Source organism: Phyllobates terribilis, unplaced genomic scaffold (genome assembly GCF_046119375.1).
Source record: "Phyllobates terribilis strain yellow unplaced genomic scaffold, ASM4611937v1 Scaffold_2__4_contigs__length_985480577, whole genome shotgun sequence".
NCBI lineage: Eukaryota > Metazoa > Chordata > Amphibia > Anura > Dendrobatidae > Phyllobates > Phyllobates terribilis.
This window is the reverse complement of record NW_027362762.1, coordinates 173919316-173943243: the sequence shown is the minus strand read 5'-3', so window position 1 is coordinate 173943243 and position 23928 is coordinate 173919316. Positions and strand designations below refer to the sequence as shown.

Below are 23928 nucleotides of genomic sequence, written 5' to 3'. Positions count from 1 at the left end.
AAAATCTGTAGTAGTGAAAATGTGGACAGAGCAGGAGAAATTGCCGTCCGCACAGCAGGGGAACAGCTGACGTTACTGAACCCCAATGACACGGCAGCAAGTGTTGATTGTGCAGACGGCACTTGCGAGCGCCAACTGGCGGTGTTGGAGCTCAGGGATAATACTGAAAACAGAGGAGCCAGAGGTGTAATTGGAGCAACTCTAAAATCTGTAGTAGTGAGAATGTGGACAGAGCAGGAGAAATTGCCGTCCGCACAGCAGGGGAACAGCTGACGTTACTGAACCCCAATAACATGGCAGCAAGTGTTGACTGTGCAGACGGCACTTCCGAGCGCCAACGGGCGGTGTTGGAGCTCAGGGATAATACTGAAAACAGAGGAGCCAGAGGTGTATTTGGAGGAGGTTTTAAATCAGTAGTACAGTGGATATGGACAGAGCAGGAGAAATTGCCGTCCGCACAGCAGGGGAACAGCTGACGTTACTGAACCCCAATAACACGGCAGCAAGTGTTGACTGTGCAGACGGCACTTCCGAGCGCCAACTGGCGGTGTTGGAGCTCAGGGATTATACTGAAAACAGAGGAGCCAGAGGTGTAATTGGAGCAACTTTAAAATCTGTAGTAGTGAGAATGTGGACAGAGCAGGAGAAATTGCCGTCCGCACAGCAGGGGAACAGCTGACGTTACTGAGCCCCAATAACATGGCAGCAAGTGTTGACTGTGCAGACGGCACTTCCGAGCGCCAACTGGCGGTGTTGGAGCTCAGGGATAATACTGAAAACAGAGGAGCCAGAGGTGTATTTGGAGGAGGTTTTAAATCAGTAGTACAGTGGATGTGGACAGAGCAGGAGAAATTGCCGTCCGCACAGCAGGGCAACAGCTGACGTTACTGAACCCCAATAACACGGCAGCAAGTGTTGACTGTGCAGACGGCACTTCCGAGTGCCAACTGGCGATGTTGGAGCTCAGGGATAATACTGAAAACAGAGGAGCCAGAGGTGTAATTGGAGCAACTTTAAAATCTGTAGTAGTGAGAATGTGGACAGAGCAGGAGAAATTGCCGTCCGCACAGCAGGGGAACAGCTGACATTACTGAACCCCAATAATATGGCAGCAAGTGTTGACTGTGCAGACGGCACTTCCGAGCGCCAACTGGCAGTGTTGGAGCTCAGGGATAATACTGAAAACAGAGGAGCCAGAGGTGTATTTGGAGGAGGTTTTAAATCAGTAGTACAGTGGATGTGGACAGAGCAGGAGAAATTGCCGTCCGCACAGCAGGGGAACAGCTGACGTTACTGAACCCCAATAACACGGCAGCAAGTGTTGACTGTGCAGACGGCACTTTCGAGCGCCAACTGGCGGTGTTGGAGCTCAGGGATAATACTGAAAACAGAGGAGCCAGAGGTGTAATTGGAGCAACTTTAAAATCTGTAGTAGTGAGAATGTGGACAGAGCAGGAGAAATTGCCGTCCGCACAGCAGGGGAACAGCTGACGTTACTGAACCCCAATAACATGGCAGCAAGTGTTGACTGTGCAGACGGCACTTCCGAGCGCCAAATGGCGGTGTTGGAGCTCAGGGATAATACTGAAAACAGAGGAGCCAGAGGTGTATTTGGAGGAGGTTTTAAATCAGTAGTACAGTGGATGTGGACAGAGCAGGAGAAATTGCCGTCCGCACAGCAGGGGAACAGCTGACGTTACTGAACTCCAATAACACGGCAGCAAGTGTTGACTGTGCAGACGGCACTTCCGAGCGCCAACTGGCGGTGTTGGAGCTCAGGGATAATACTGAAAACAGAGGAGCCAGAGGTGTAATTGGAGCAACTTTAAAATCTGTAGTAGTGAGAATGTGGACAGAGCAGGAGAAATTGCCGTCCGCACAGTAGGGGAACAGCTGACATTACTGAACCCCAATAACACGGCAGCAAGTGTTGACTGTGCAGACGGAACTTCCGAGCGCCAACTGGCGGTGTTGGAGCTCAGGGATAATACTGAAAACAGAGGAGCCAGAGGTGTAATTGGAGCAACTTTAAAATCTGTAGTAGTGAGAATGTGGACAGAGCAGGAGAAATTGCCGTCCGCACAGCCGGGGAACAGCTGACGTTACTGAACCCCAATGACACGGCAGCAAGTGTTGACTGTGCAGACGGCACTTCCGAGCGCCAACTGGCGGTGTTGGAGCTCAGGGATTACAGTTCAGGTGGTAGAAACATGAACAGAACAGGAGACCTGGATACTGTTGCCAACCAATTATTTATTCTGGAAGAGGACTGGTAAATTCATGAGAGATCCAGGCCTTGTTCATTTTGAGAAAAGTAAGCCGGTCAACGTTATCGGAGGATAGTCGCATGCGACGGTCTGTTAGTACACCACCTGCGGCACTAAAGACGCGTTCCGATAATACACTAGCAGCAGGGCAAGCTAGCACCTCCAATGCATACTGACTAAGCTCTGGCCATGTATCCAGCTTACAGACCCAAAACTTGAAGGGAGAAGAGCCGTCTGGGAGTACACTAAGAGGGCAAGACATGTAGTCTGTTACCATCTGATGGAAACGTTGCCTCCTGCTGACTGGAGCCGTCTGTGATGGTGTAGACATTTGTGGCGGCGGGGACACAAAACTTTGCCACATTTCGGCCATACTGGTCTTGCCTTGTGCTGAGGCGCTGCTTCTGCTCCCTCTTTGTGCAGAGCTTCCTCCACAACCTCGACGCACTGAGCTGCTTTGTAAAGCACTAGCAGCACTGCTCTCGGTTGGAATGGAGAACAAGATGGAATGCACCAGTGCGTCTTGGTACTCCCGCATTTTATGCTCCCGGTTCAACGGTGTTATGAGGCTTTGTAAGTTGTCCCGGTAGCGAGGATCTAGGAGGGTGGACACCCAATAATCAGCCGTGTTGAGAATGTGGGCGATGCGGCGGTTGTTTCTCAGGCACTGCAGCATGAAATCAACCATGTGCTGCAGACTGCCAACTGGCCAAGAAACGCTGTCCCCTGCTTGAGGTGTGATCTCTGCCTGCTCTGCATCACCCCACCCTCGCTCTAGATACTGACAACTAGAGCATTGTGTACCTCCCTCCTCTGGACAGATGTCTTCCTCATCCATTGACTCCTCCTCATCCTCCTCACAAAGTGTCCCCTGCCTAGGCCTTTGTGAGGAACCACGTTGCGCAGACTGTAGAGAAGCAGATGGCATTTGTGACTCCTCATCCTCCACCTCTTCCAAAACCTCGTCCCTTAGTGCTTGTAGTGTTTTTTCAAGCAGGCAGATAAGGGGGATAGTCATGCTGACTAGTGCATCATCTGCACTCGCCATCCGCGTGGAATAATCGAAGGCACGCAAAACGTGGCAAATGTCCTTCATAGAGGCCCACTCAGTGGTGTTGAAGTGTGAACGGCGCGCACTGCGACTTGTTTGCGCCTGCTGCAGCTGGTACTCCATTACTGCTGCCTGCTGCTCACACAACCTCTCCAACATATGTAACGTTGAATTCCACCTGGTGGGTAGGTCACATATGATGTGATGTTCCGGAAGACGTAATCGGCGCTGCAGAGCTGCAATGCGTGATCTTGCATTGCTGGAACGCCGCAAGTGAACGCACTCTATGCGGACCTTGTGAAGCAGTGCATCAAGATCCGGATAGTCCCTCAAAAAACTCTGCACGACCAAGTTGAGCACATGTGCCAGACATGGGATGTGAGTGAGGTTGCCTAGGCCCAGAGCTGCCACCAGATTTCGGCCATTGTCACACACTACCATGCCTGGCTGTAGATTCGCTGGCACAAACCACACGTCGCTCTGCTGCTTGATGGCATTCCAGAGCTCCTGCGCTGTGTGGCTTCGATTCCCCAAAGAAATTAATTTTAATACGGCCAGTTGACGTTTGGCCACGGCTGTGCTCATATTGGTCACCATAACTGGTAACCGTTCACGGGTCGATGTGGAGGTAGACCGTGACGGCTCCTGCAGCGCTGATTCAGAGGAACTGGAGTATGAGGAGGAGTCAATGTGTACAGACTGGATTCATGCAATCCTTGGAGTTGGCAGAACACGTACAGCGCCACTCTCAAGATCTGTACCCGGCTCCACAACATTTACCCAATGGGCAGTGAGGGAAAGGTATCGTCCCTGTCCATGCTTACTGGTCCACGCATCGGTGGTCAGGTGGACCTTGCTACTGACGGCGTTTTGTAGCGCATGTTTAATTTTTCCCTCCACATGATGTTGCAGGGCAGGGACGGCTTGCCTGCTGAAATAAAAGTGGCTGGGCACGTTGTATTGTGGGATTGCCAATGCCATAAAGTTACGGAATGTGTCAGTCTCCACCAGCCTGAATGATAGCATTTCAAGGGCCAGTAGTTTAGCAATGCCAGCATTCAGAGCCTGTGCTCGGGGGTGGTTTGCCGAGTATGGGCGCCTTTTCTCCCATGCCTGTGCTAACGATGGCTGTAGACTGGCCTGAGAGTGTGAGGATGACTGGGAAAGTGGTGCTGTGGGTGGAATTACACTGTGTCTCTGTACAACAGTGCCAGAGATTCTTCCATGGCGATCCTGTGAGGAAGCCGAACCAGCTGTGTGTGAGCTGGAGGAAGAGGCTACAACACGAGCTGAAGAGGTGGTAGGTGGCGCTGTAGGTTGGCCTAGGTCTTCAGTGTGTTTTTGTAACTCCACCACGTGCTTGGTCCGCACATGTTTCCACATATTTGTGGTATTGACGTTGCTGACACTTTTCCCTCTTTTCACCTTCTGATTACACAGCTTGCATTTGACAAAGCAAATGTCATCTGCAACTGTGTCAAAAAAGGACCAGGCACTGCAAGTCTTGGGAGCACCCGCTTTGGATTTTGGAAGAGCCAAGCTCCTAATGGGTGCCAAAGTGGAGGCTACAGGCAACCAAGTCTGCCCCTTCCCTCTCCCTCCTTTTTGGGCTGTTCGGGGAATCTCTTCCTCAGAGCTGCTCCCACCACCTTCCTGTCCCTCACGCCATGATGGGTCAAGGACCTCATCATCTACACCACCCTCTTCAAACAACTGCTTCTCCTGGGTAGTCTCGACAGCACAGTACGCACCAGAAAGTGGCACCTGAGTCTCATCATCAGATGCGTACTGAGGTGTGCTGCTGACCATAGGCACTGGCCCACCCGCCTCTTCAGATTCAGAGAGACAAAACGGTTGCGCATCACTGCATACTACCTCTTCTTCAAATTCTCGAATTCTGCTTGGCTAGCCCGCTCTTTCCAAGCCAAGAGATTCAGAGAACAGAAGTAGAGATGGCTCCTGTCCAGGGCTCTCTGACTGCCTGGGCAATTTGGCAGGTGGTGAAGAGACAGATGGGTGCTCTTCAGTGCTCAGGACCTGAGAGGATCTGGAACTAATTGAAGTCGATGCGTTAGCTGCCATCCATCCAACAACGGCTTCAATTTGGTCCTCGCGCAGCAGTGGGGTACGGCTAGCTCCTACAAAGCTGCGCATAAAGGACTGTTCCCTGGTAAAACTGGGGGATGCTGAGTCACTGGTGCCAGCAGCAGGCACAGAATCCCCACGTCCTCTCCCTGCAGGCACAGAATCCTCACATCCTCTCCCTGCAGAAACTCCACGCCCACGCCCACGACCACATGCCTTACTCCCTGCCTTCTTCATCTTGGTAGACTGATAAAGATAGGCAGAAAAGTACTAAGGGCTTAGTGTGCTTATTCCTGAACAGCTGCTAACAGGTATAAGAAACACTAATTTTATAAAGTGTGGACTAGACTTTAATATGAGCTAATGTGGCCTACACAACTGTAAAGTGGAGTGTTTGGTGAACTTTATTTAGGTTTTTTTTGTCACAAAAAGACACTGGATGTGCCTAAAGATGTAATAACGATAGTATCACAAACTTTTTGTAGCTATTACAATGTAGGAAGGTAACCTACAATGCAATAGATGAGGCTACAAAAAATAGGCTAATACTAATCTGGCTGGGGCTGCAGGGCCCAATGCTGCAGAAAGGCTCCTCTAACTACTCCTATATAGTGTGTTTGGAACCAATTTAGCTGAATACGGATGGAACCACCACACTAATAGGAGAAATCAGGAAAAATTATGAATTGGCAAAAAAGGACAATGTATGAGGCATTGACACACACTGAGTGCACTACAACCAGACGTGGTTGAAGCACACACTACAGGGTGAGCTGCACTCACACACCAGACCTTGCAGACAGCGGTGAACAGTACAGATGCAGAGCACTGTGCACTAGCGCTGCAAGACCAAAAAAATTTCTCTATCTACTCCTATATAGTGTGTTTGGAACCAATTTAGCTGAATACGGATGGAACCACCACACTAATAGGAGATATCAGGAAAAATTATGAATTGGCAAAAAAGGACAATGTATGAGGCAGTGACACACACTGAGTGCACTACAACCAGACGTGGTTGAAGTACACACTACAGGGTGAGCTGCACTCACACACAGAGACCTTGCAGAAAGCGGTGAACAGCACAGAGAACTGTGCACTAGCACTGCAAGGCACAGCGATTTATAAAGTAGCTTGGGTAAAGCAGAATAGACCAAATAGGTAGCTAAAACTGTCCCTCAGAACAACTGCATCCTATCCCTAACTGAATTCACAGCAGAGTGAGCTCAAAATGGCGGCGGCGGCTTTTATAGTGCATCATGACATCATTTCAGCAGCCAATCACAGCCATGCCATTAGTTAAGATGCCTACATGCCTAACAGGATGTGCCCACACTTCTTAGGATCCTCATTGGCTGAATAAAATGAAAATGGCTCATTGCATTATGGGAACTTCCGATTCCGGCATACGATATTGCAAAAGTATCGGAATTAAGTATCGGAATTCCGATACTGCGAATATCGGCCGATACCCGATATTTCAGTATCGGAATGCTCAACACTAGTCATTAGCCAATAAGTTGTGGTCATTTTTCACAGTTGGAAATAAGGTAGAACCAGGTAGATATTCCAAATGTAAGGTGTTTTTGCACACAATTTTGTCAATACTGTGATTGCTGATATGAATTTAGAACTTGAAAAAAATGTCACGTTGCTACAAAGTTATGCAAATAGTTCACATTGCATAATACATTTAGAATAACCTCCTTACACCAATTCACATCAATAACTTTGTAGCAAAAATGATTTATATCTTTTCAAAACTAATTCTGCAACATTTTATGTAGTTTTTTTTGCAGCACTGAAAATATTTTAACCAAAAGTTTTCTGACGTGTACATAAACGGAAGCAGCAGAAAAGTCATTTATCACGACACACCTTGAAAATACCAGCTCAGTATAAATACAATTAACGAAAAAATCCAGACCTTATAAACTATAGAGTCAGAAATGTTTTATGACCCTACATGGGTAACACAAAAAAGAATGCTTGATCTGTGAGCAGCTTTCAGGATGATGCAGCCTCTATTTGCTATTTATTAATAGACTTTATTTGGTACAGTATGCACACTGATGTTTTTATGTCAGATTTACTACATAAAGCAATCATTGACACGTCATCTTGTGTGAAAGATCCCACTGCTTACAGTGAGAAATCACAGTCATAATAAAAGAGTTTTCATGAACTACTGTTCACTGCTGTCATAGATCAAAGCAAATTATATAGTCTAACGTTTTCATTTCATTTTCACATGAGAAGGAAATGTCAGAAAAATGTTCTCTTCACTTAGTTTGAGAAAAGATCATTTTTTTAATGAATTCAGTGGAAAATATTTAGAAGTGTGATGTACCAACAGTACCTATGGTAACTTCCCAAACCTCAAAATACAAGGCAAGGGTGAATCACACTATGTGCAAAAAAAGTTTCAAAGGACACACACAATATGGTAAATTTAGGGGTCCATTTATAGTGAAGCACCTTTTTATGATGAAATAGAATTATTGAAGGTCCAAAGACTGAAGAGGGATTTTCCTAAGAAGAACATATCCCTCCTAATTTTTGTTGGGTGCATGACTACTTATCAAGATTTACAATGAGATTAACAATGGAAAATTTGGGACATTTAAAGGATATTGATAATTTTCTTAATTGCCTCTATTTTAAACTAAAATATGTTTTTGCAATTGGGTTTTATTAACATTTTTTGCATAGTTTGGCTTATAATTCTGTTTGTTTCCCCGCACATTGTTGGCTACGGAATGAGTTAACTAAGAATCCATTAGTGAACATGATCTGACATGGTGTTTGTAAGGCTATGTGCCCACTATGCAGAAATGCTTCGGATTTTTCCTGAGCGTTTCTGCATCTCCCTGGCAGTAAAAAACGCATGTGGATTGTACATGCGGATTGTACATGCGGATTGTACATGCGTTTTTCCTGCCAGGGACAAGCGGAAGTGAAGCGTTCTTCACATCCATTTCCGCATGCGGGTGTCAAGCACTTTCCAAGAGATTTTAGCATCACTTGGAAAGTGCTTGACAATTTAGTCACACTATATAAATCCATGCAGCCGACATGGATTTATATTGTGTGACCGTAAAAGAATGGTAAAAAATAAAAAAAATATATTATGCTTACCTTCTGATGGCCCCCTGGTCTCCATAGCGATCCGTCCTGGCTTGCCAGCAGCTCGCGATTGTCTAAAAGGATCTGCCATGACGTAATTTAGTCATGTGACGGCTCACGCGACCGCTGACGTCGGTGGACGCGTGACCCGTTACATGACTAAATGACGTCATGGCAGATCCTTTTAGACAATCGCGAGCTGCTGGCAAGCCAGGACGGATCGCTATGGAGACCAGGGGGCCATCAGAAGGTAAATATAATATTTATTTTTTATTTCATTCTTTTTTTTACAGGTTCTATGGTACCCGGGTCCGGAGGAGAGTCTCCTCTTCTCCAAACCCGGGTACCATCCGCACATTGAACCGCATCATATCTGCATGTGCATATCTAGTGATGCGGATTCCATGCGTTCCAATGTAAGTCAATGGCGACGAAAACGCCTCGATTCTGTAAAATAATTGGTACTGCTGCGTTTTTTTCCACAATAATAATCCGCAGCGGAAATTTCCGCAGCATGTGCACAGCACATGCAGATTATCATTGGGGAACATGGCAGGCCTTCTACCAAGCGTTTTTAAGCGTTTCTGCAGCGGAATTGCTGCTGCGGAAACGCTTCAAAAACGCATAGCGGGCACACAGCCTAACTCTTTTATCTGTCATTTACTGAGCTTCACTCAGCTGATTTATGTTCACAGACAACATCAAAGGAGAGCTGTACCTTCAGGGTGTCATAAATCAGCAAAGAGAAGCTCATTAAAAGACAGATAACAGAGTAAAAAAAATCTCTGCCAGTGTTAAACTTTTAGGCCACATTCTCAAGTTCAGTATTTGATCAGTATTTTGCATATATTTTAAATATATTCAGCATTTTACAAATATTTGTAAGTCAAAATCTATAGTGGAACAATCAGAGGAAAAGTATAATAGAAACACGTCACCACTTCTTTATTTCTCACCCACTCCTGATTTTGGCTTACATACTGTATACTGATGTAAAATACTGACTAAATACTGAACGTGTGAACATGGCCTTAGGCTATGCTCTCACATATTGGAAATGCTGCGTTTTTTTTTTCAGCTGCATTTTTTTGTTCAAAACATTTGCTGCGTATATCTATCTAAACAAAGGGAATGTGATTTCATTAACAAAATTCTGTTGAACTGTGAGGCTTTGGTTGCCTTTTTTTTCTCTATAGGCTAGGGGAAGCCTGAACAAAATGCTTATAAAAAAAATGCATGTAAAATGCATGAAAAAAAAAACGCAGTTGGGTTTTTGAGTGCAGAATCAAAGTTTTCCTGTGCTAAAAAAATACAATATTAAAAATGTAGACTCAAATGTGCACTGAAAATGCATCAAATAAAAGGGAAACCTCACAAAAAAGCAGCAAAAATGCAATAATCATAGAAGATTATTATTGTATATTTTGGTGCAGACACCTGCAAAAAACATATAAAAAGCAGCAGGAAAAAAGACATAAAATGCTGCATGTGGATAAACCCTTAGTTATTTCAACACATTGACTATAAAGGTCAAATGGTGCAAAATAGTTAATGAAACCAAATTAGAAAATATATATTTCTTTAAGTAAATATATTTCTTTAAGTAAAAATAAAAAAAATAGCCTCCAAAGTTGTCCATAATGTTTAAGCTCCACCATCATAACTAATGAGCAACACATCAAAAACATACAGTAATATGCCCAAAAGTCAGCTTTGAGGTGTTATTTGGCAACCCATGCTCATCTTGCAGCCTGGCCGAATCAAAACCATTGGAAAGTATGTGCATGGTTGCAGGAGTGTACATAGAAATCATGGGGCCTCACAGCTAAATTCTTAATTTGCCCCCCCCCCCCATTAAAAAATAATATTAGGTGGGGTCACAGAAGAGCATATCTCACACCTTTGTAGGTTTTCCAAAGTAATTTTGCTCTTAATGAAAATCCTTAGCGTTCCCACGCACTTAGATACCCCTTTCATGGTCCTCATGAAGTATGATAGCAACAAAACTGCCCCTAAACAGAGTAAGACATCCACACAGTAAATTCCACCATTGTGCCCTCCACATGCATGGTATGAAGACTCTATAGTATTCTGCAAAGCATGATGACCCCAATACAGTATGATGGCCCTACAATGACCCCAACGCAATATGATGGCCCCACAGAAGCCCCCCACACACAATATGATGACCAGAACACTGCTCTCCGCACAATATAATGACTCCACACAGCCCTGCATACAGTATAATGGTCCACCACGCAGTATGATGGCCCCATAAAACCCTCCACACAATATGATTGCCCCAACACAATCTTACATACAGTATGATGGACCCCACACAACCCTCCACACTGTATAATGGCCCACACACAGTATAATGGCCCCCCACATAGCACTGGCACTGGGCCCCCTCGACTCACAGGCTCCATAGCAGATATTGTTTCAGATCACCAGATGGAATAATATTTACGTCCTAACTGGCTGTTGTATGTGTATATAAGGGGGCAATGATATATCTGATGAGCAGTGGCGTAACTAGAGTCCGATGGGCCCTGGTGCAAAATTTGGACTCAACCGAAATCTGATTCCAAGTCTCTTCTACCCGTTCCCAAAGTTGGTGCATATTGGTCGACTCACTTGGGTATGTATATGACGCGCCCCCTGGGCCAGTGTTGTTGGGGATACCCGGAGCCGGATCAGATGGGGGTTGTAGTCTCCGAGTGGCTGTGACCCGGTCCGTGCCCAGGGTGTCAAGCTCAGTGTGTGGCAGTCCTTATGATGTTACTAGATGTTCTTTTGTGTCGACTACGCCACCCGTTGAATTGCGGTCAATACGGCCGCCGCTGCAGCAGGGTCCGCTGAGGCTGGTGATGTATGTGCAGCTCAGGTAGTATAACCCCCAACGGGAGGGGTATAGCCTCAGGGGGTCAGTTGCAGAGGATGGGGGTTGTGGTGGTGCAGCGGGGATGGAAATGAGACTCAGAGTCGGGCTGTGCAGTTCAGGGTTTGTTTACTTACTGCAGTTGTTCTGGTCACTCCGGCCTTAAGTGACCACCCGAGCCGTGCTGCGTCCACCAGGTCCTGGACTCGGCCAACCCCCAGGTGATTCTTGAGCGTGGTCCTGAGCTCCCTTTCTGTCCTGTCCTCTTCTCTGGCCTTCCCCACCAGGGATCCACCTATGTCCAGCTCCCTCGGGCCTCTTGGTGGTAAACCCTTGTCTCTGGGTTCCCTGACCCTATTCCTGGTCTGCCTTCCGGGTGGATTTAGTGGGTGGTCGTGGCAGATCCTGCCCACGACCTCCGGTTCCTGGCTAAGGTGTGCTGTAGCCTCTGCCAGCTTGGGATCCGGTACCCTGTTGCCAACTCTTCACCCTCTGGTCTAATTTGGGCTCTTGGAGTTCCTTCTTTCTCCCCCTCTGGGTCTTTCTTTCTCCTCTCTCTCTCTGGGCCTTGGAGCTGCTCTTCTCCTCTGCTCTCTTCCTCTGCTCTGCTCTGACAAAAGACTGACAGACTGACCCTGATCTAAGATGGTTCCCACCTTATATACTCCCTCTATGTGTGAGCTCAGGTGACCAGCACCCAATGAGCTCATAGCATTACCCAGACTGCTCCCCCTATCTGCCCCTACACTACTGGGATGTTCCACCCCCCTCCCACTCCAGCCAGGAACAGACTCTGTCGTACCTGCACATTTCTCTAGTGGGAGTACCATCGGTCTGTTCCTCGGAAATGGGATGTGTGTAGTGCATGCAGCTAACTGAGCTCAGTTCCACACTCCATCCTTACCCGGGAGTGGAATATCACACCTCTGGGTTGAGGTGCAATACCCCTGTAGCAGCCGAATCCTCAGGGTGCTACATTCCCCCCTGGTAAATCACAGCAAGTCCTCGGGCTGTAAGATATAAACATCCACAAACATACATTTTTTTTCATAAAACATAAACATATAAAACATATAAAACATCATCAGCAGCAATAAACTTTTCATATAAACATTCTTGTTTCTGGTTCCTCCGGTCACGGTGCAACTTGTGACCGGGTAAAGTGCGACAGTCTCTCTTGGAATAAAACAGTTTCCTATAAAACCGGTAGGGGGCGCTTTAGGAAGCGCAACTATATACAAGGGGAAATATGGCCGCTCTCAGTCCTCGGCCAGGTATTAGGGAGGATTGACCGCTCTCAGTCCTCAGTCAGTGGGAATAGGGACACACGGGGTTAACAGTTCACTCTTGGCTGGTCCCAACGGGGACTATATTTTAACTAGAACAGTTCTTGGTACCCCGACGGGCAACTTTATACAGTCTCTCTCTACCGTACTTCAATGACGGCGTCCTCCTGCTCTTTCTGGTTGGTTGGTTTCAGTTTCAGACCCGTCCGGGTCCTCTTGCTCCTCCTCACACCGCAGCTCCTCCTCCGTCAGGCGATGCACATGGAGGGCGTAGGGTCCTTTGGCACACTTGTGCCGGGTGAAGGTGACCTCGTCCCCTAAATACAGGTCACGACCTCTGTGTCCCTCCGGTAGGTGGGACTCAACGTCTCTCCTGGTCACGAAGACGTCGCCTGGGGTGCGGTGATCCCTGATGAAACCCCACCCATGCTGCAGATTGAGCTTTATCACAGTCCCGATGGTACGGGGACCATGCGCTGCACGGGGGTTTCTCCTGGTCCGGCTCTTCTGCTCCGCGCTCCTTATTTGGGCTTGTTGTTCCCGGACCCGCCTCTCTCTCCGCTCCCTCTCAAAGACCTCGAGCTGCTGGCGGCAGCACTCTGCACGCTCCGCTGCGGCTGCCCGAGTCTCCTGAGTGAACCCCATGAGGTCTTCTCCGGTGGGATCCCACTCAAACTGGGTCTCTTCTAGCGGGGGCGAGATCCTCTTCATGGGCTTTGGAGCCGGGATCAGGGGTTCGCACATGGCCCTTGCTTTTTGCAGCTCCAGCTGGATGTATTCCTGGGGCCATACGAAGGGCTGCCCATCCGGGCACGTATGCTGGGCGAACAGGTCCTCACCCAGGTGCGGTACTTTAGGTGTTATGGGCGCCGTGGTGGTAGCGGCGCCCGGGTTAACCAGGCCTTGCGACCAGGCCTGGGGCACCTTGAAAGTAAAGGGCACCGTAAGAACGGCGGCGCCCTGTGTTACTTGGCCCTGCGACCAGGCCGGGGGCTCCGCGGAGGTAGGGGGCGCTGTTGGTATTGCGGCGCCCGGGGGTACTAGGCCTTGCGACCAGGCCGATGGTACTTCCTGCTTGGCCACGCTCGGGGTCGAGGCGTGTGACGTCACAGGGGTCGCGGCCGCGGTTTCCGGTTGAGGCCTAGTCTGCGGCGGTGACGATGCAGCGACGGGCACGGCAGGGGGAATTTCGGGCTCTGCGACGGGGAGCTGGGGCAGGCACACGGTTTCCCGGCTCGGGGTAGAGACGTCCCCTTTACCTGCCTCCGTCCGTTCAGCTCCCTTCTCGGCGCCGTCTCCTGCCTTCATTCCTCCTGCGCCATCCTCAGAGGCGGTCTGTCTCCTCGTCTCAGGTGGCGTGCTCCGCTGACGGGTGCCGGTCTGCTGGGCCATCTCTCGGCTCCACTCCGCCAACGTCTCTCGCTGTACCCGGGCCATCCTCCGTGCGAGGCCCTCCAACGCGGTCTGTGCACACTCCCGGTCTCGGGGGAGCTGTGCTAGGATCTCCAGCAGGCCTTCTGGAGTGGCGACCTGCAACAGGCTCCTGACCACTGGGTCGGTGCTGCCTGACTCTCCCTCCAGACGTCTTGTCTCCGGGTGCGCTCTCTCCAGACTGCTCCAGGCGACACCCATCTTTGTTCTCTTGTTCTGTCTCCGCCCACATTGAGGGTGGTCCCGGGGCAACTTCAGTTCCAGGGGCAGTTCTCTCACGCTGATGGACACTTCCAGCATCACAGTCTCTGTTGGTGGGCGCGGTTTCCGCTTTTGGCGCCATTCTTCGACCTGGCCCACGATGGGAGGTGGCCTTTTGCCACCCTCTGGCACGCCCATAATGGCGTCCGCTCCCCCAAGGCGGGAAATCTTCAGAAATGGCGGGAATCGTCTCCCAGTGGCGGGAAACGACCTGTGATGGGGCCCGATGGCGGGGACCCTCCGGAACCGGCAGGAGACTTCTTTTTAAGGTAACGGTGAACTTTTCTTCAGGCACGCAGTACCCGGTTGTTGCGGGCACGTTATCCTGCCGACTACGCCAAAGTTGACGCGCCCCCTGGGCCAGTGTTGTTGGGGATACCCGGAGCCGGATCAGATGGGGGTTGTAGTCTCCGAGTGGCTGTGACCCGGTCCGTGCCCAGGGTGTCAAGCTCAGTGTGTGGCAGTCCTTATGATGTTACTAGATGTTCTTTTGTGTCGACTACGCCACCCGTTGAATTGCGGTCAATACGGCCGCCGCTGCAGCAGGGTCCGCTGAGGCTGGTGATGTATGTGCAGCTCAGGTAGTATAACCCCCAACGGGAGGGGTATAGCCTCAGGGGGTCAGTTGCAGAGGATGGGGGTTGTGGTGGTGCAGCGGGGATGGAAATGAGACTCAGAGTCGGGCTGTGCAGTTCAGGGTTTGTTTACTTACTGCAGTTGTTCTGGTCACTCCGGCCTTAAGTGACCACCCGAGCCGTGCTGCGTCCACCAGGTCCTGGACTCGGCCAACCCCCAGGTGATTCTGGAGCGTGGTCCTGAGCTCCCTTTCTGTCCTGTCCTCTTCTCTGGTCTTCCCCACCAGGGATCCACCTATGTCCGGCTCCCTCGGGCCTCTTGGTGGTAAACCCTTGTCTCTGGGTTCCCTGACCCTATTCCTGGTCTGCCTTCCGGGTGGATTTAGTGGGTGGTCGTGGCAGATCCTGCCCACGACCTCCGGTTCCTGGCTAAGGTGTGCTGTAGCCTCTGCCAGCTTGGGATCCGGTACCCTGTTGCCAACTCTTCACCCTCTGGTCTAATTTGGGCTCTTGGAGTTCCTTCTTTCTCCCCCTCTGGGTCTTTCTTTCTCCTCTCTCTCTCTGGGCCTTGGAGCTGCTCTTCTCCTCTGCTCTCTTCCTCTGCTCTGCTCTGACAAAAGACTGACAGACTGACCCTGATCTAAGATGGTTCCCACCTTATATACTCCCTCTATGTGTGAGCTCAGGTGACCAGCACCCAATGAGCTCCTAGCATTACCCAGACTGCTCCCCCTATCTGCCCCTACACTACTGGGATGTTCCACCCCCCTCCCACTCCAGCCAGGAACAGACTCTGTCGTACCTGCACATTTCTCTAGTGGGAGTACCATCGGTCTGTTCCTCGGAAATGGGATGTGTGTAGTGCATGCAGCTAACTGAGCTCAGTTCCACACTCAATCCTTACCCGGGAGTGGAATATCACACCTCTGGGTTGAGGTGCAATACCCCTGTAGCAGCCGAATCCTCAGGGTGCTACATATACAGCTTTTCCTTCAACTCTACCCACAAGTGTTCAATTGGGTTGAGGTCTGGGGACTGTGAGGGCCAATCCAGCACCTCTACTTCATTGTCATTAAGCCAATCTCGACGTATGGTTTGGGACGTTGTCCTGCTGGAACACTATGTCATCCTTTTCATACCCATAGTACTCAAGTGTACGAAGTAACTCACCTTTTAGGATACTCACATATAGCTCAGCTTTGAGACCACCATCGATCCTGGTCAGGTATCCAACACCTGTAGCTGTGAAACAACCTCATAGGAATATATTTACTTATGTAGAAAATTGGTGACATGTTCAATATTTATTTCACCGGCTGTGTGTCCCCCATTCTTCTACTGTTCTTTATTGCATAAGAAAATAAACGATTCTACTCACTTTGTCCCTGCTCCATCGCCGCGCAGTGTCCTCTTCTGTAGCCAGCAGCTGACTTCAGCGTGCAAGCCCCCAGTCACGGGAATGCCGACGTCCGCTGCTGGCCTCTGATTGGCTGACAGCTAGTATCCCAGCGCAGGGACATGTCTTGTATCGCACCACAATGCACTGCAGTTGAATCTGCATCCTCAGACGCACATTCAGCTGAAATAGGCGCCGTCGTAGGCCGGCGCCGCTCCCGCACGGGTGCAGTGGGGTCCTCTGCGACTACCATCATTACGCCCCTGCTGATGAGTTCTCACAAGGTCTCCATGACGACAATGCGCCTGGCAGAAATTAGAAGATAATATGTTGTCGTCTGTATCTATCCTAAGGCTTTGGACCTGTAGTTTAAAAAATATAGATAGATTTTAGTATATAAGTAGTTTTTCAAAAATTGTTTTCCCATTTGAATGCAAGCTAAAAAGCCTTTTTTGTACTTTCCTTTAACGATTGACCTTTTTGATGAAGCCACACTTCTAATAATAAGCTTTCTCCCTTTTATGGCACTGGAAGTCCAGTCCGTTTTTAAACTGAACATGTTTACATGCTTAGAAAAATGCAGCTACATTTCTGGAGCCTGAATGCACAAAACCCACATTTATTTTATTTATTTTATCAGTTTATTCTTGTTTTCGGCATAAACTTTTCTTTAAAAAGCAAATCATGGCGCACTTTCCTCAGCCAGATTTATAAGTGTAGCAGGTGTCGTTTTTGGCGCTGTATACTTTCACTACGCAAAACACGCAGCATCCGTATTTTTGCTTTGTCAAAACGCAGCATCTTACAGTTCCAGCAAAGTGGATGGGATTTATAGAAATCTCCTGCCCGCTGTGCTTGATTATTCAGCGTAAACTGACCGGCGGTGCTTGTTTCAAATTCGTGCGGAAATTCAGCAGGTAAAAAACGCACATGCGATTTAAGTGCAGAAACGCATCAAAAACGCATGTAATCTGCACCTAAGTATATCAATAAAGTTTTGTCAAAGTCAAATACCAGGAAGTATCAAAAACAAAGCAGCTTTATTTAAAGCATGACACACCGACAAAAAGCACAGCGTCAAAAATGCGATAAAGACTTGTTAGCAAAAACACACAAAAATGCAATAAAAAAACCCCAAGTAACCTAATTTAAATAATAGGTGCAGAAATTCTGCAGGGGCAAAAACTCACCAAAAGCTTATCGTGTGATGTACAGGTGCATCTCACTAAATTAGAATATCATCAAAAAGTTAATTTATTTCACTTCTTCAATACAAAAAGTGAAACTCATATTATATAGAGTCATTACAAACAGAGTGATCTATTTCAAGTGTTTATTTCTGTTAATGTTGATGATTATGGTCAATGAAAACACAAAAGCTATTATCTCACTAAATTGAAATAATTAACAAAAAACACCTGCAAAGGCTTGCTAAGTGTTTAAAAGGGTCCGTTAGTCTGTTTCAGTAGGCTCAACAATCATGGGGAAGACTGCTGACTTGACAGATGTCCAGAAGGCAGTCATTGACACACTCCACAAGGTCCCAGAGTTCCAATTTTCATTTAGAAATCAAGGTCCCAGAGTCTGGAGGAAGAGTGGAGAGGCCACAATCCAAGCTGCTTGAGTTCTAGTGTGAAGTTTCCACAATCAGTGATGGTTTGGGGAGTCATGTCATCTGCTGGTGTAGGTCCACTGTGTTTTATCAAGACCAAAGTCAGCGCAGCCATCTACGAGGACATTTTAGAGCACTTCATGCTTACCTTTGCCGACAAGCTTTATGGAGATGGAAATTTCATTCTCCAGCAGGACTTGGCACCTGTCCACACTGCCAAAAGTACCAATACCTGGTTTAAAAACAACAGTATCACTGAGCTTGATTGGCCAGCAAACTCACCTGACCTTAACCCCATAGAGAATCTATGGGGTATTGTCAAGAAGAAGATGAGAGACACCAGACCCAAAAATGCAGACGAGCTGAAGGCTGCTATCAAAGCAACCTGGGCTTCCATAACACCTCAGCAGTGCACAGGCTGATCACCTCCATGCCACGCCGCATTGATGCAGTAATTGATCCAAAAGGAGCCCTGACCAAGTATTGAGTGCATTTACTGAACAGATATTTCAGTAGGAGAACATTTCGGATTTTAAAAACATTTTTCAAGTTGGTGTTATAAAGTATTCTAATTTATTGAGATAATGACTTTTGTATTTTCATTGGCTGTAATCCATAATCATCAACATTAACAGAAATAAACACTTGAAATAGATCACTCTGTTTGTAATGACTCTATATAATATAGGAGTTTCACTTTTTGTATTGAAGAACTGAAATAAATTAACTTTTTGATGATATTCTAATTTAGGGAGATGCACCTGTATAGAAGTCTTCTTGCATGCTTTGCTTATTTGTTACTCAGTGTAAATTGACCTGAGGTGCATTTTGAAATCCACAACATTTAAATTCCTCTTGCAGCTGCGCTGAGTTTTTAGTGTGTTTCCACTGCAGAAATGCACTAACAAGGCATATAATCTGCACATGACTATATTAATTTTTTTCAAAACCAAATACCAGGAATTATCAAAAATAAAGCAACTTTATTTAAAACATGGCATACCAAAAAAGAGACAAAAACTGCAGTCAAAAATGCAATATATATGTATATATATATATATATGTATGTAAAAAACAGACTCAAAAGCAATGAAAAAAAACCCGCAAGGAACCTAATTTACATAAAAGGTAGAAAATTCGGAAAATTTGTGAGTTTTCCTCCCACAAACTGACCAGCATTTCTGTCCATAAAATGGCTGCTGATGAAGGCTCATGTGACCAGAGATGTCCATCAGCCTTCTCCAAAAGAAATGTAGTTTCCCAAAGTGAGGTATTCTACAATTGTAGGAGGCTGATGGACAGGTCACTGCTCCTCCACCAGCAGCCATTTTATGGATAAAAATGCTGATGACTGTGTGATAAAAACTGCACTAACCAAAGCAAGTGCCCATTCCATTTAGGTTGAAAGCAGGTTGGTGAAAAATTCCCAAAGTATCAAACTACTAGGGTATGTGCACCCGGTGTCTTTTACAGGCGGATCCCGACTAGAACCCGCCTGAAAAAAAAAGCTCAATAAATGTTAAAAATAATTAATTTGCACATGCACAGCACTGTCAAAACAACTTGCTGTGGATATGTTCTGCCTTTTATAACTACTTTTAACCACTTCAGGTTTTAAAATCCATGAAGTGGCTAAAAGAAGTGATAATTACATTTTTCAGGCGGCATCAGCTTGGAAGCCATCACTATTTTATATGAAAATTTTAAGAAAAAATGAGTCGCAAAAACAACAGAGAAGATAACAAAGTAGCCATCATTGTTTTCCTGAAGTATCTTCGGTTTCAAAAGAGATGAAAACACTGTGTGCACACACCCTTATAAAAAGCACCAGTCTTCCTAAATATGGGCGAAAGTCGTTGTAGTTCTACAACCTTGGCTACCATGGTCAATCATTTTCAAACACTGCATTTAGTAATTTATTCGGTTTTCAAAAATAACAATATGGCCCTTGTACATGGATTGAGTCTGGAACTTCAGCTCAGTTTCTCAATTTCAGTTTCAGAGTGGCCTGCTTACTGGAAAAAAGTAGACCCTTACCTCAAATCTTGTACAACCTACTTTACACAATTAAAACGTACCAGTTATTTTAGGTAACTTTTCAGAATGAGCTGTCATGTGTTTGTACATATAAATTATTTCTGGCCATTATGTGACTTGCATCCTGCATTTTTCATCAGTTTTCACCTCTGCAGACTTGTTGTTATGTTGTCTTTCATACATAGTACACAGAAAGACATGGGTTTTTGCTCTTCACACACAGCAGAGGCAGAATGGAGGACATTATGCAGTATTGAGCTGTGTGGCTGTGAATCCAGCACTTAACTGAAATACATTTGCTAGAAGTATAAGAGGCTGTGTAACCTGACACCTCATTATGCTGGCAGTCCGTCTTCTTTTGACCCAAAAAAATGTTAGCTGTTTTTCAGAGTGGATGTTGAGTTCAAGGGCATGGTGCGGTGAATAAGAGGCTCATAAGCGGAGAAAGAAGCAGATTTCTCATTTGAGTTATATTACAAAGTTTCTCATATTTACAAATACTATTGATTTATGCAAAGGTTGTTAAATCGACAGTTGCTATTTAGTTTTCTGTTGACAAATGAAAAAATAATATTTTCATATACTTGTTGTTCATGGTAAGTGCTGCTTCTCAGACATCTATATATTCACAGTTTGTTCTTTTTCCACATAGATTGAAGATGCTTGCACAGATGATTCACCTGGAACTGAACATAGCAGTAATGAGGAGAATGTGGGGGAGTCAGGAACTCCAGATGTGGAAGAGGATCAAAACAATGAGGAGTTATCAGAGTCTGCCACCTGTCCACTATTACCTTCTGAAAACACATGTCCCGGCATTGGTAGGACTCGACGGCTTTCAGATTTCCGTGCATGGTTTGCTGACAATTTTCGACATCTTTCAGAATCCGAAGAAGGTAAATGATGCGAAATGTAGACTTTCAATTTTTTTCCTATTTCTTTTCTTCCTTTTCAAATTCCTATAACTTAGGTTTCTTTTACATGGGCAGATAAATTGTCCACAATAGCTGATCTACGATATAGCAAGTCGAATGGTGCTCTCTTACTTGAATTTATATGTTACAATAATTATAATGATTTTCCTATGATAGTTCGTGTGATTACTCGTTCCTCTCTCTCACACAGTTGCAGTCAACAAGAAACGAGCAAAAGAGTCCTTCAGTCATTGGGCATTTTTTCACTAGAGAATGAATGTGAAATATTGCTTGTATGAGGCCCATTGTATAAAGTACTTTATATACAGGTGCATCTCACTAAATTAGGATATCATCAAAAAGTTAATTTATTTCAGTTCTTCAATACAAAAAGTGAACCTCATATATTATATAGAGTCATTACAAACAGAGTGATCTATTTCAAGTGTTTATTTCTGTTAATGTTGATGATTATGGCTTACAGCCAATGAAAACACAAAAGTTATCTCAGTAAATTAGAATACTTTATAACAACAGCTTGAAAAATGTTTTTAAAATCCGAAATGTTGTCCTGCTGAAATGTATGTTCAGTAAATGCACTCAATACTTGGTCGAGGCTCCTTTTGCATCAATTACTGCATCAATGCGGCGTGGCATGGAGGCGATCAGCCTGTGGCACTGCTGAGGTGTTATGGAAGCCCAGGTTGCTTTGATAGCAGCCTTCAGCTCCTCTGCATTGTTGGGTCTGGTGTCTCTCATCTTCCTCTTATACCCCATAGAAATGGGGTTAAGGTCAGGCGAGTTTGCTGGGCAATCAAGCACAGTGATACTGTTGTTTTTAAACCAGGTATTGGTACTTTTGGCAGTGTGGACAGGTGCCAAGTCCTGCTGGAGAATGAAATTTCCATCTCCAAAAAGCTTGTCGGCAGAGGGAAGCATGAAGTGCTCTAAAATTTCCTGGTAGACAGCTGCGCTGACTTTGGTCTTGATAAAACACAGTGGACCTACACCAGCAGATGACATGGCTCCCCAAACCATCACTGATTGTGGAAACTTCACACTAGACCTCAAGAAGCTTGGATTGTGGCCTCTCCACTCTTCCTCCAGACTCTGATTTCCAAATGAAAATTGGAACTCTGGGACCTTGTGGAGTGTGTCAATGACTGCCTTCTGGACATCTGTCAAGTCAGCAGTCTTCCCCATGATTGTTGAGCCTACTGAAACAGACTAAGGGACCCTTTTAAATGCTTAGGAAGCCTTTGCAGGTGTTTTTTGTTAATTATTTTAATTTACTGAGATAATGACTTTTGTGTTTTCACTGGCTGTAATCCATAATCATCAACATTAACAGAAATAAACACTTGAAATAGATCACTCTGTTTGTAGTGACTCTATATAATATATAAGTTTCACTTTTTGTATTGAAGAATTGAAATAAATTTACTTTTTGATGATATTCTAATTTAGTGAGATGCACCTGTAAGTACTTCTCAATCTGTGAGGAGGGTCTCATCAATGAGTCGCCCCCTAGTTGTTGGTGAGGCACTGCTCACAAGGCAGCTTTCACAGAAGTAAATTTAAATTGAACAATCCTTTATATAGTTACAGCAATCTTTGAGTTGGAATGTGATTGACTCATTTTGTACTTGCTTTTAAGTTATTTAGAGTTCAAAAGACATAATAAAATCTAAATTGAGCAATGCTTTTCACTTTAGAATGCCATTTGTGCACAGATGGTGAGATCTATGTATCACCATCATCTCTCTGATGAGCCCCACAGAAGGAAAAATTCAAATATCCCTCTTAGGAATTTTCTAAAACTTTTTAAAGATGTTCTGTTGTTAAAGGGAGTCTGTCACCACATTTGATCTATGTAAACTATTAATATGGGCATACAGGTTATAGACTGCTGAGGAGAGTATCCCTGTATGTCTCAGATGTCTTGTTGTTGAGACATCATCTTTTATCACTTTATATAAATGACCTCTTCCAGGCTCTGGGGAGGATGCTGCCTGGAAGATAACTCTGCCTCCAGAGATTATTATACATGAAGGGGAGTTACCAGTGTGATGTGTAATAGCCGCTCTCTGCTCTCCTGATCTCACTGCAGAGCTGTGTGTGATTATACCTGATGCATCTGCAGGCTCCTCTCAGCTTCCAGCTCACAGGCAGACAGGGCTGTAATATTGTTATAATACAGCAGAGCTCAGAGAGAAGCAGAAAATGTGTTTGAAAGAAGACAAATTTAATTTCTCCTGTTGTGTGTTAGTTCCTTGTATCACACTGGTAACTCCCCTTCATGTAAAATAATCTCTGGAGGCAGAGTTATCTTTCAGGCAGTGTCCTCCCCAGAGCCTGGAAGAGGTCATTTATATAAAGTGCTAAAAGATAATTTCTCAACAACAAGGCATCTGACATGAAGCATACAGGTAGGACATTTTTCAGCAGTCTATAACCTGTATGCCCATATTAATAGTATAGATAGGTCAAATGTGGTGACAGATTCCCTTTAAGGTATCATTTTATATTTGTAAATAAAATTTATACAGTTTTTAACAAGCCGGTGTCAGGAAAACCTAATAGGTAATCTCTAAATAAGTTAGAGATAATAGCACTTTAACCCCTTCATGACCTATGACATACATTTACGTCATATGTCGTCTCCCTGACTTTGAGAGCTCGCATGCTGATCCCGCATATTTCCCGGCAGATGATGACTGATTTAATCAGCCATCATGTACCGCTAAAAGCCGCGGTTGGAGTGGAGTCTGTTAAATGCCCCAGTCAATCTCTAACTGCGTCTTTTAACACACACTGGAATGGGGGTGCGTCAGTACACATGCAAATCGGTGCGCCTGTGACGTTATCGTGGGGCGCCAATGGGTTGAAAGCCAGCCTTTAGCTGGTATTCATAGGAGATCGTGATTTCCACTGTACATAGCAGTGCTAATGCATTGTAATGTATAGTACAAGAGATCAGATGGTCGCAGCTTCAATTAAATACAG

The 23928-nt window shown here is 45.9% G+C and overlaps 1 protein-coding gene across 2 annotated transcripts in view; it reads left to right on the top strand.

The window, feature by feature from the left end:
* Positions 1-23928, top strand: part of ARHGEF25 (Rho guanine nucleotide exchange factor 25) — a 399528-nt gene that overhangs the window by 94123 nt on the left and 281477 nt on the right. For both annotated transcript variants that reach the window (XM_073663292.1, XM_073663291.1), the window contains exon 2: positions 20661-20904. In XM_073663292.1, the coding sequence (XP_073519393.1) occupies positions 20661-20904 (244 nt within the window). The remainder of the gene's footprint in view (positions 1-20660; positions 20905-23928) is intronic.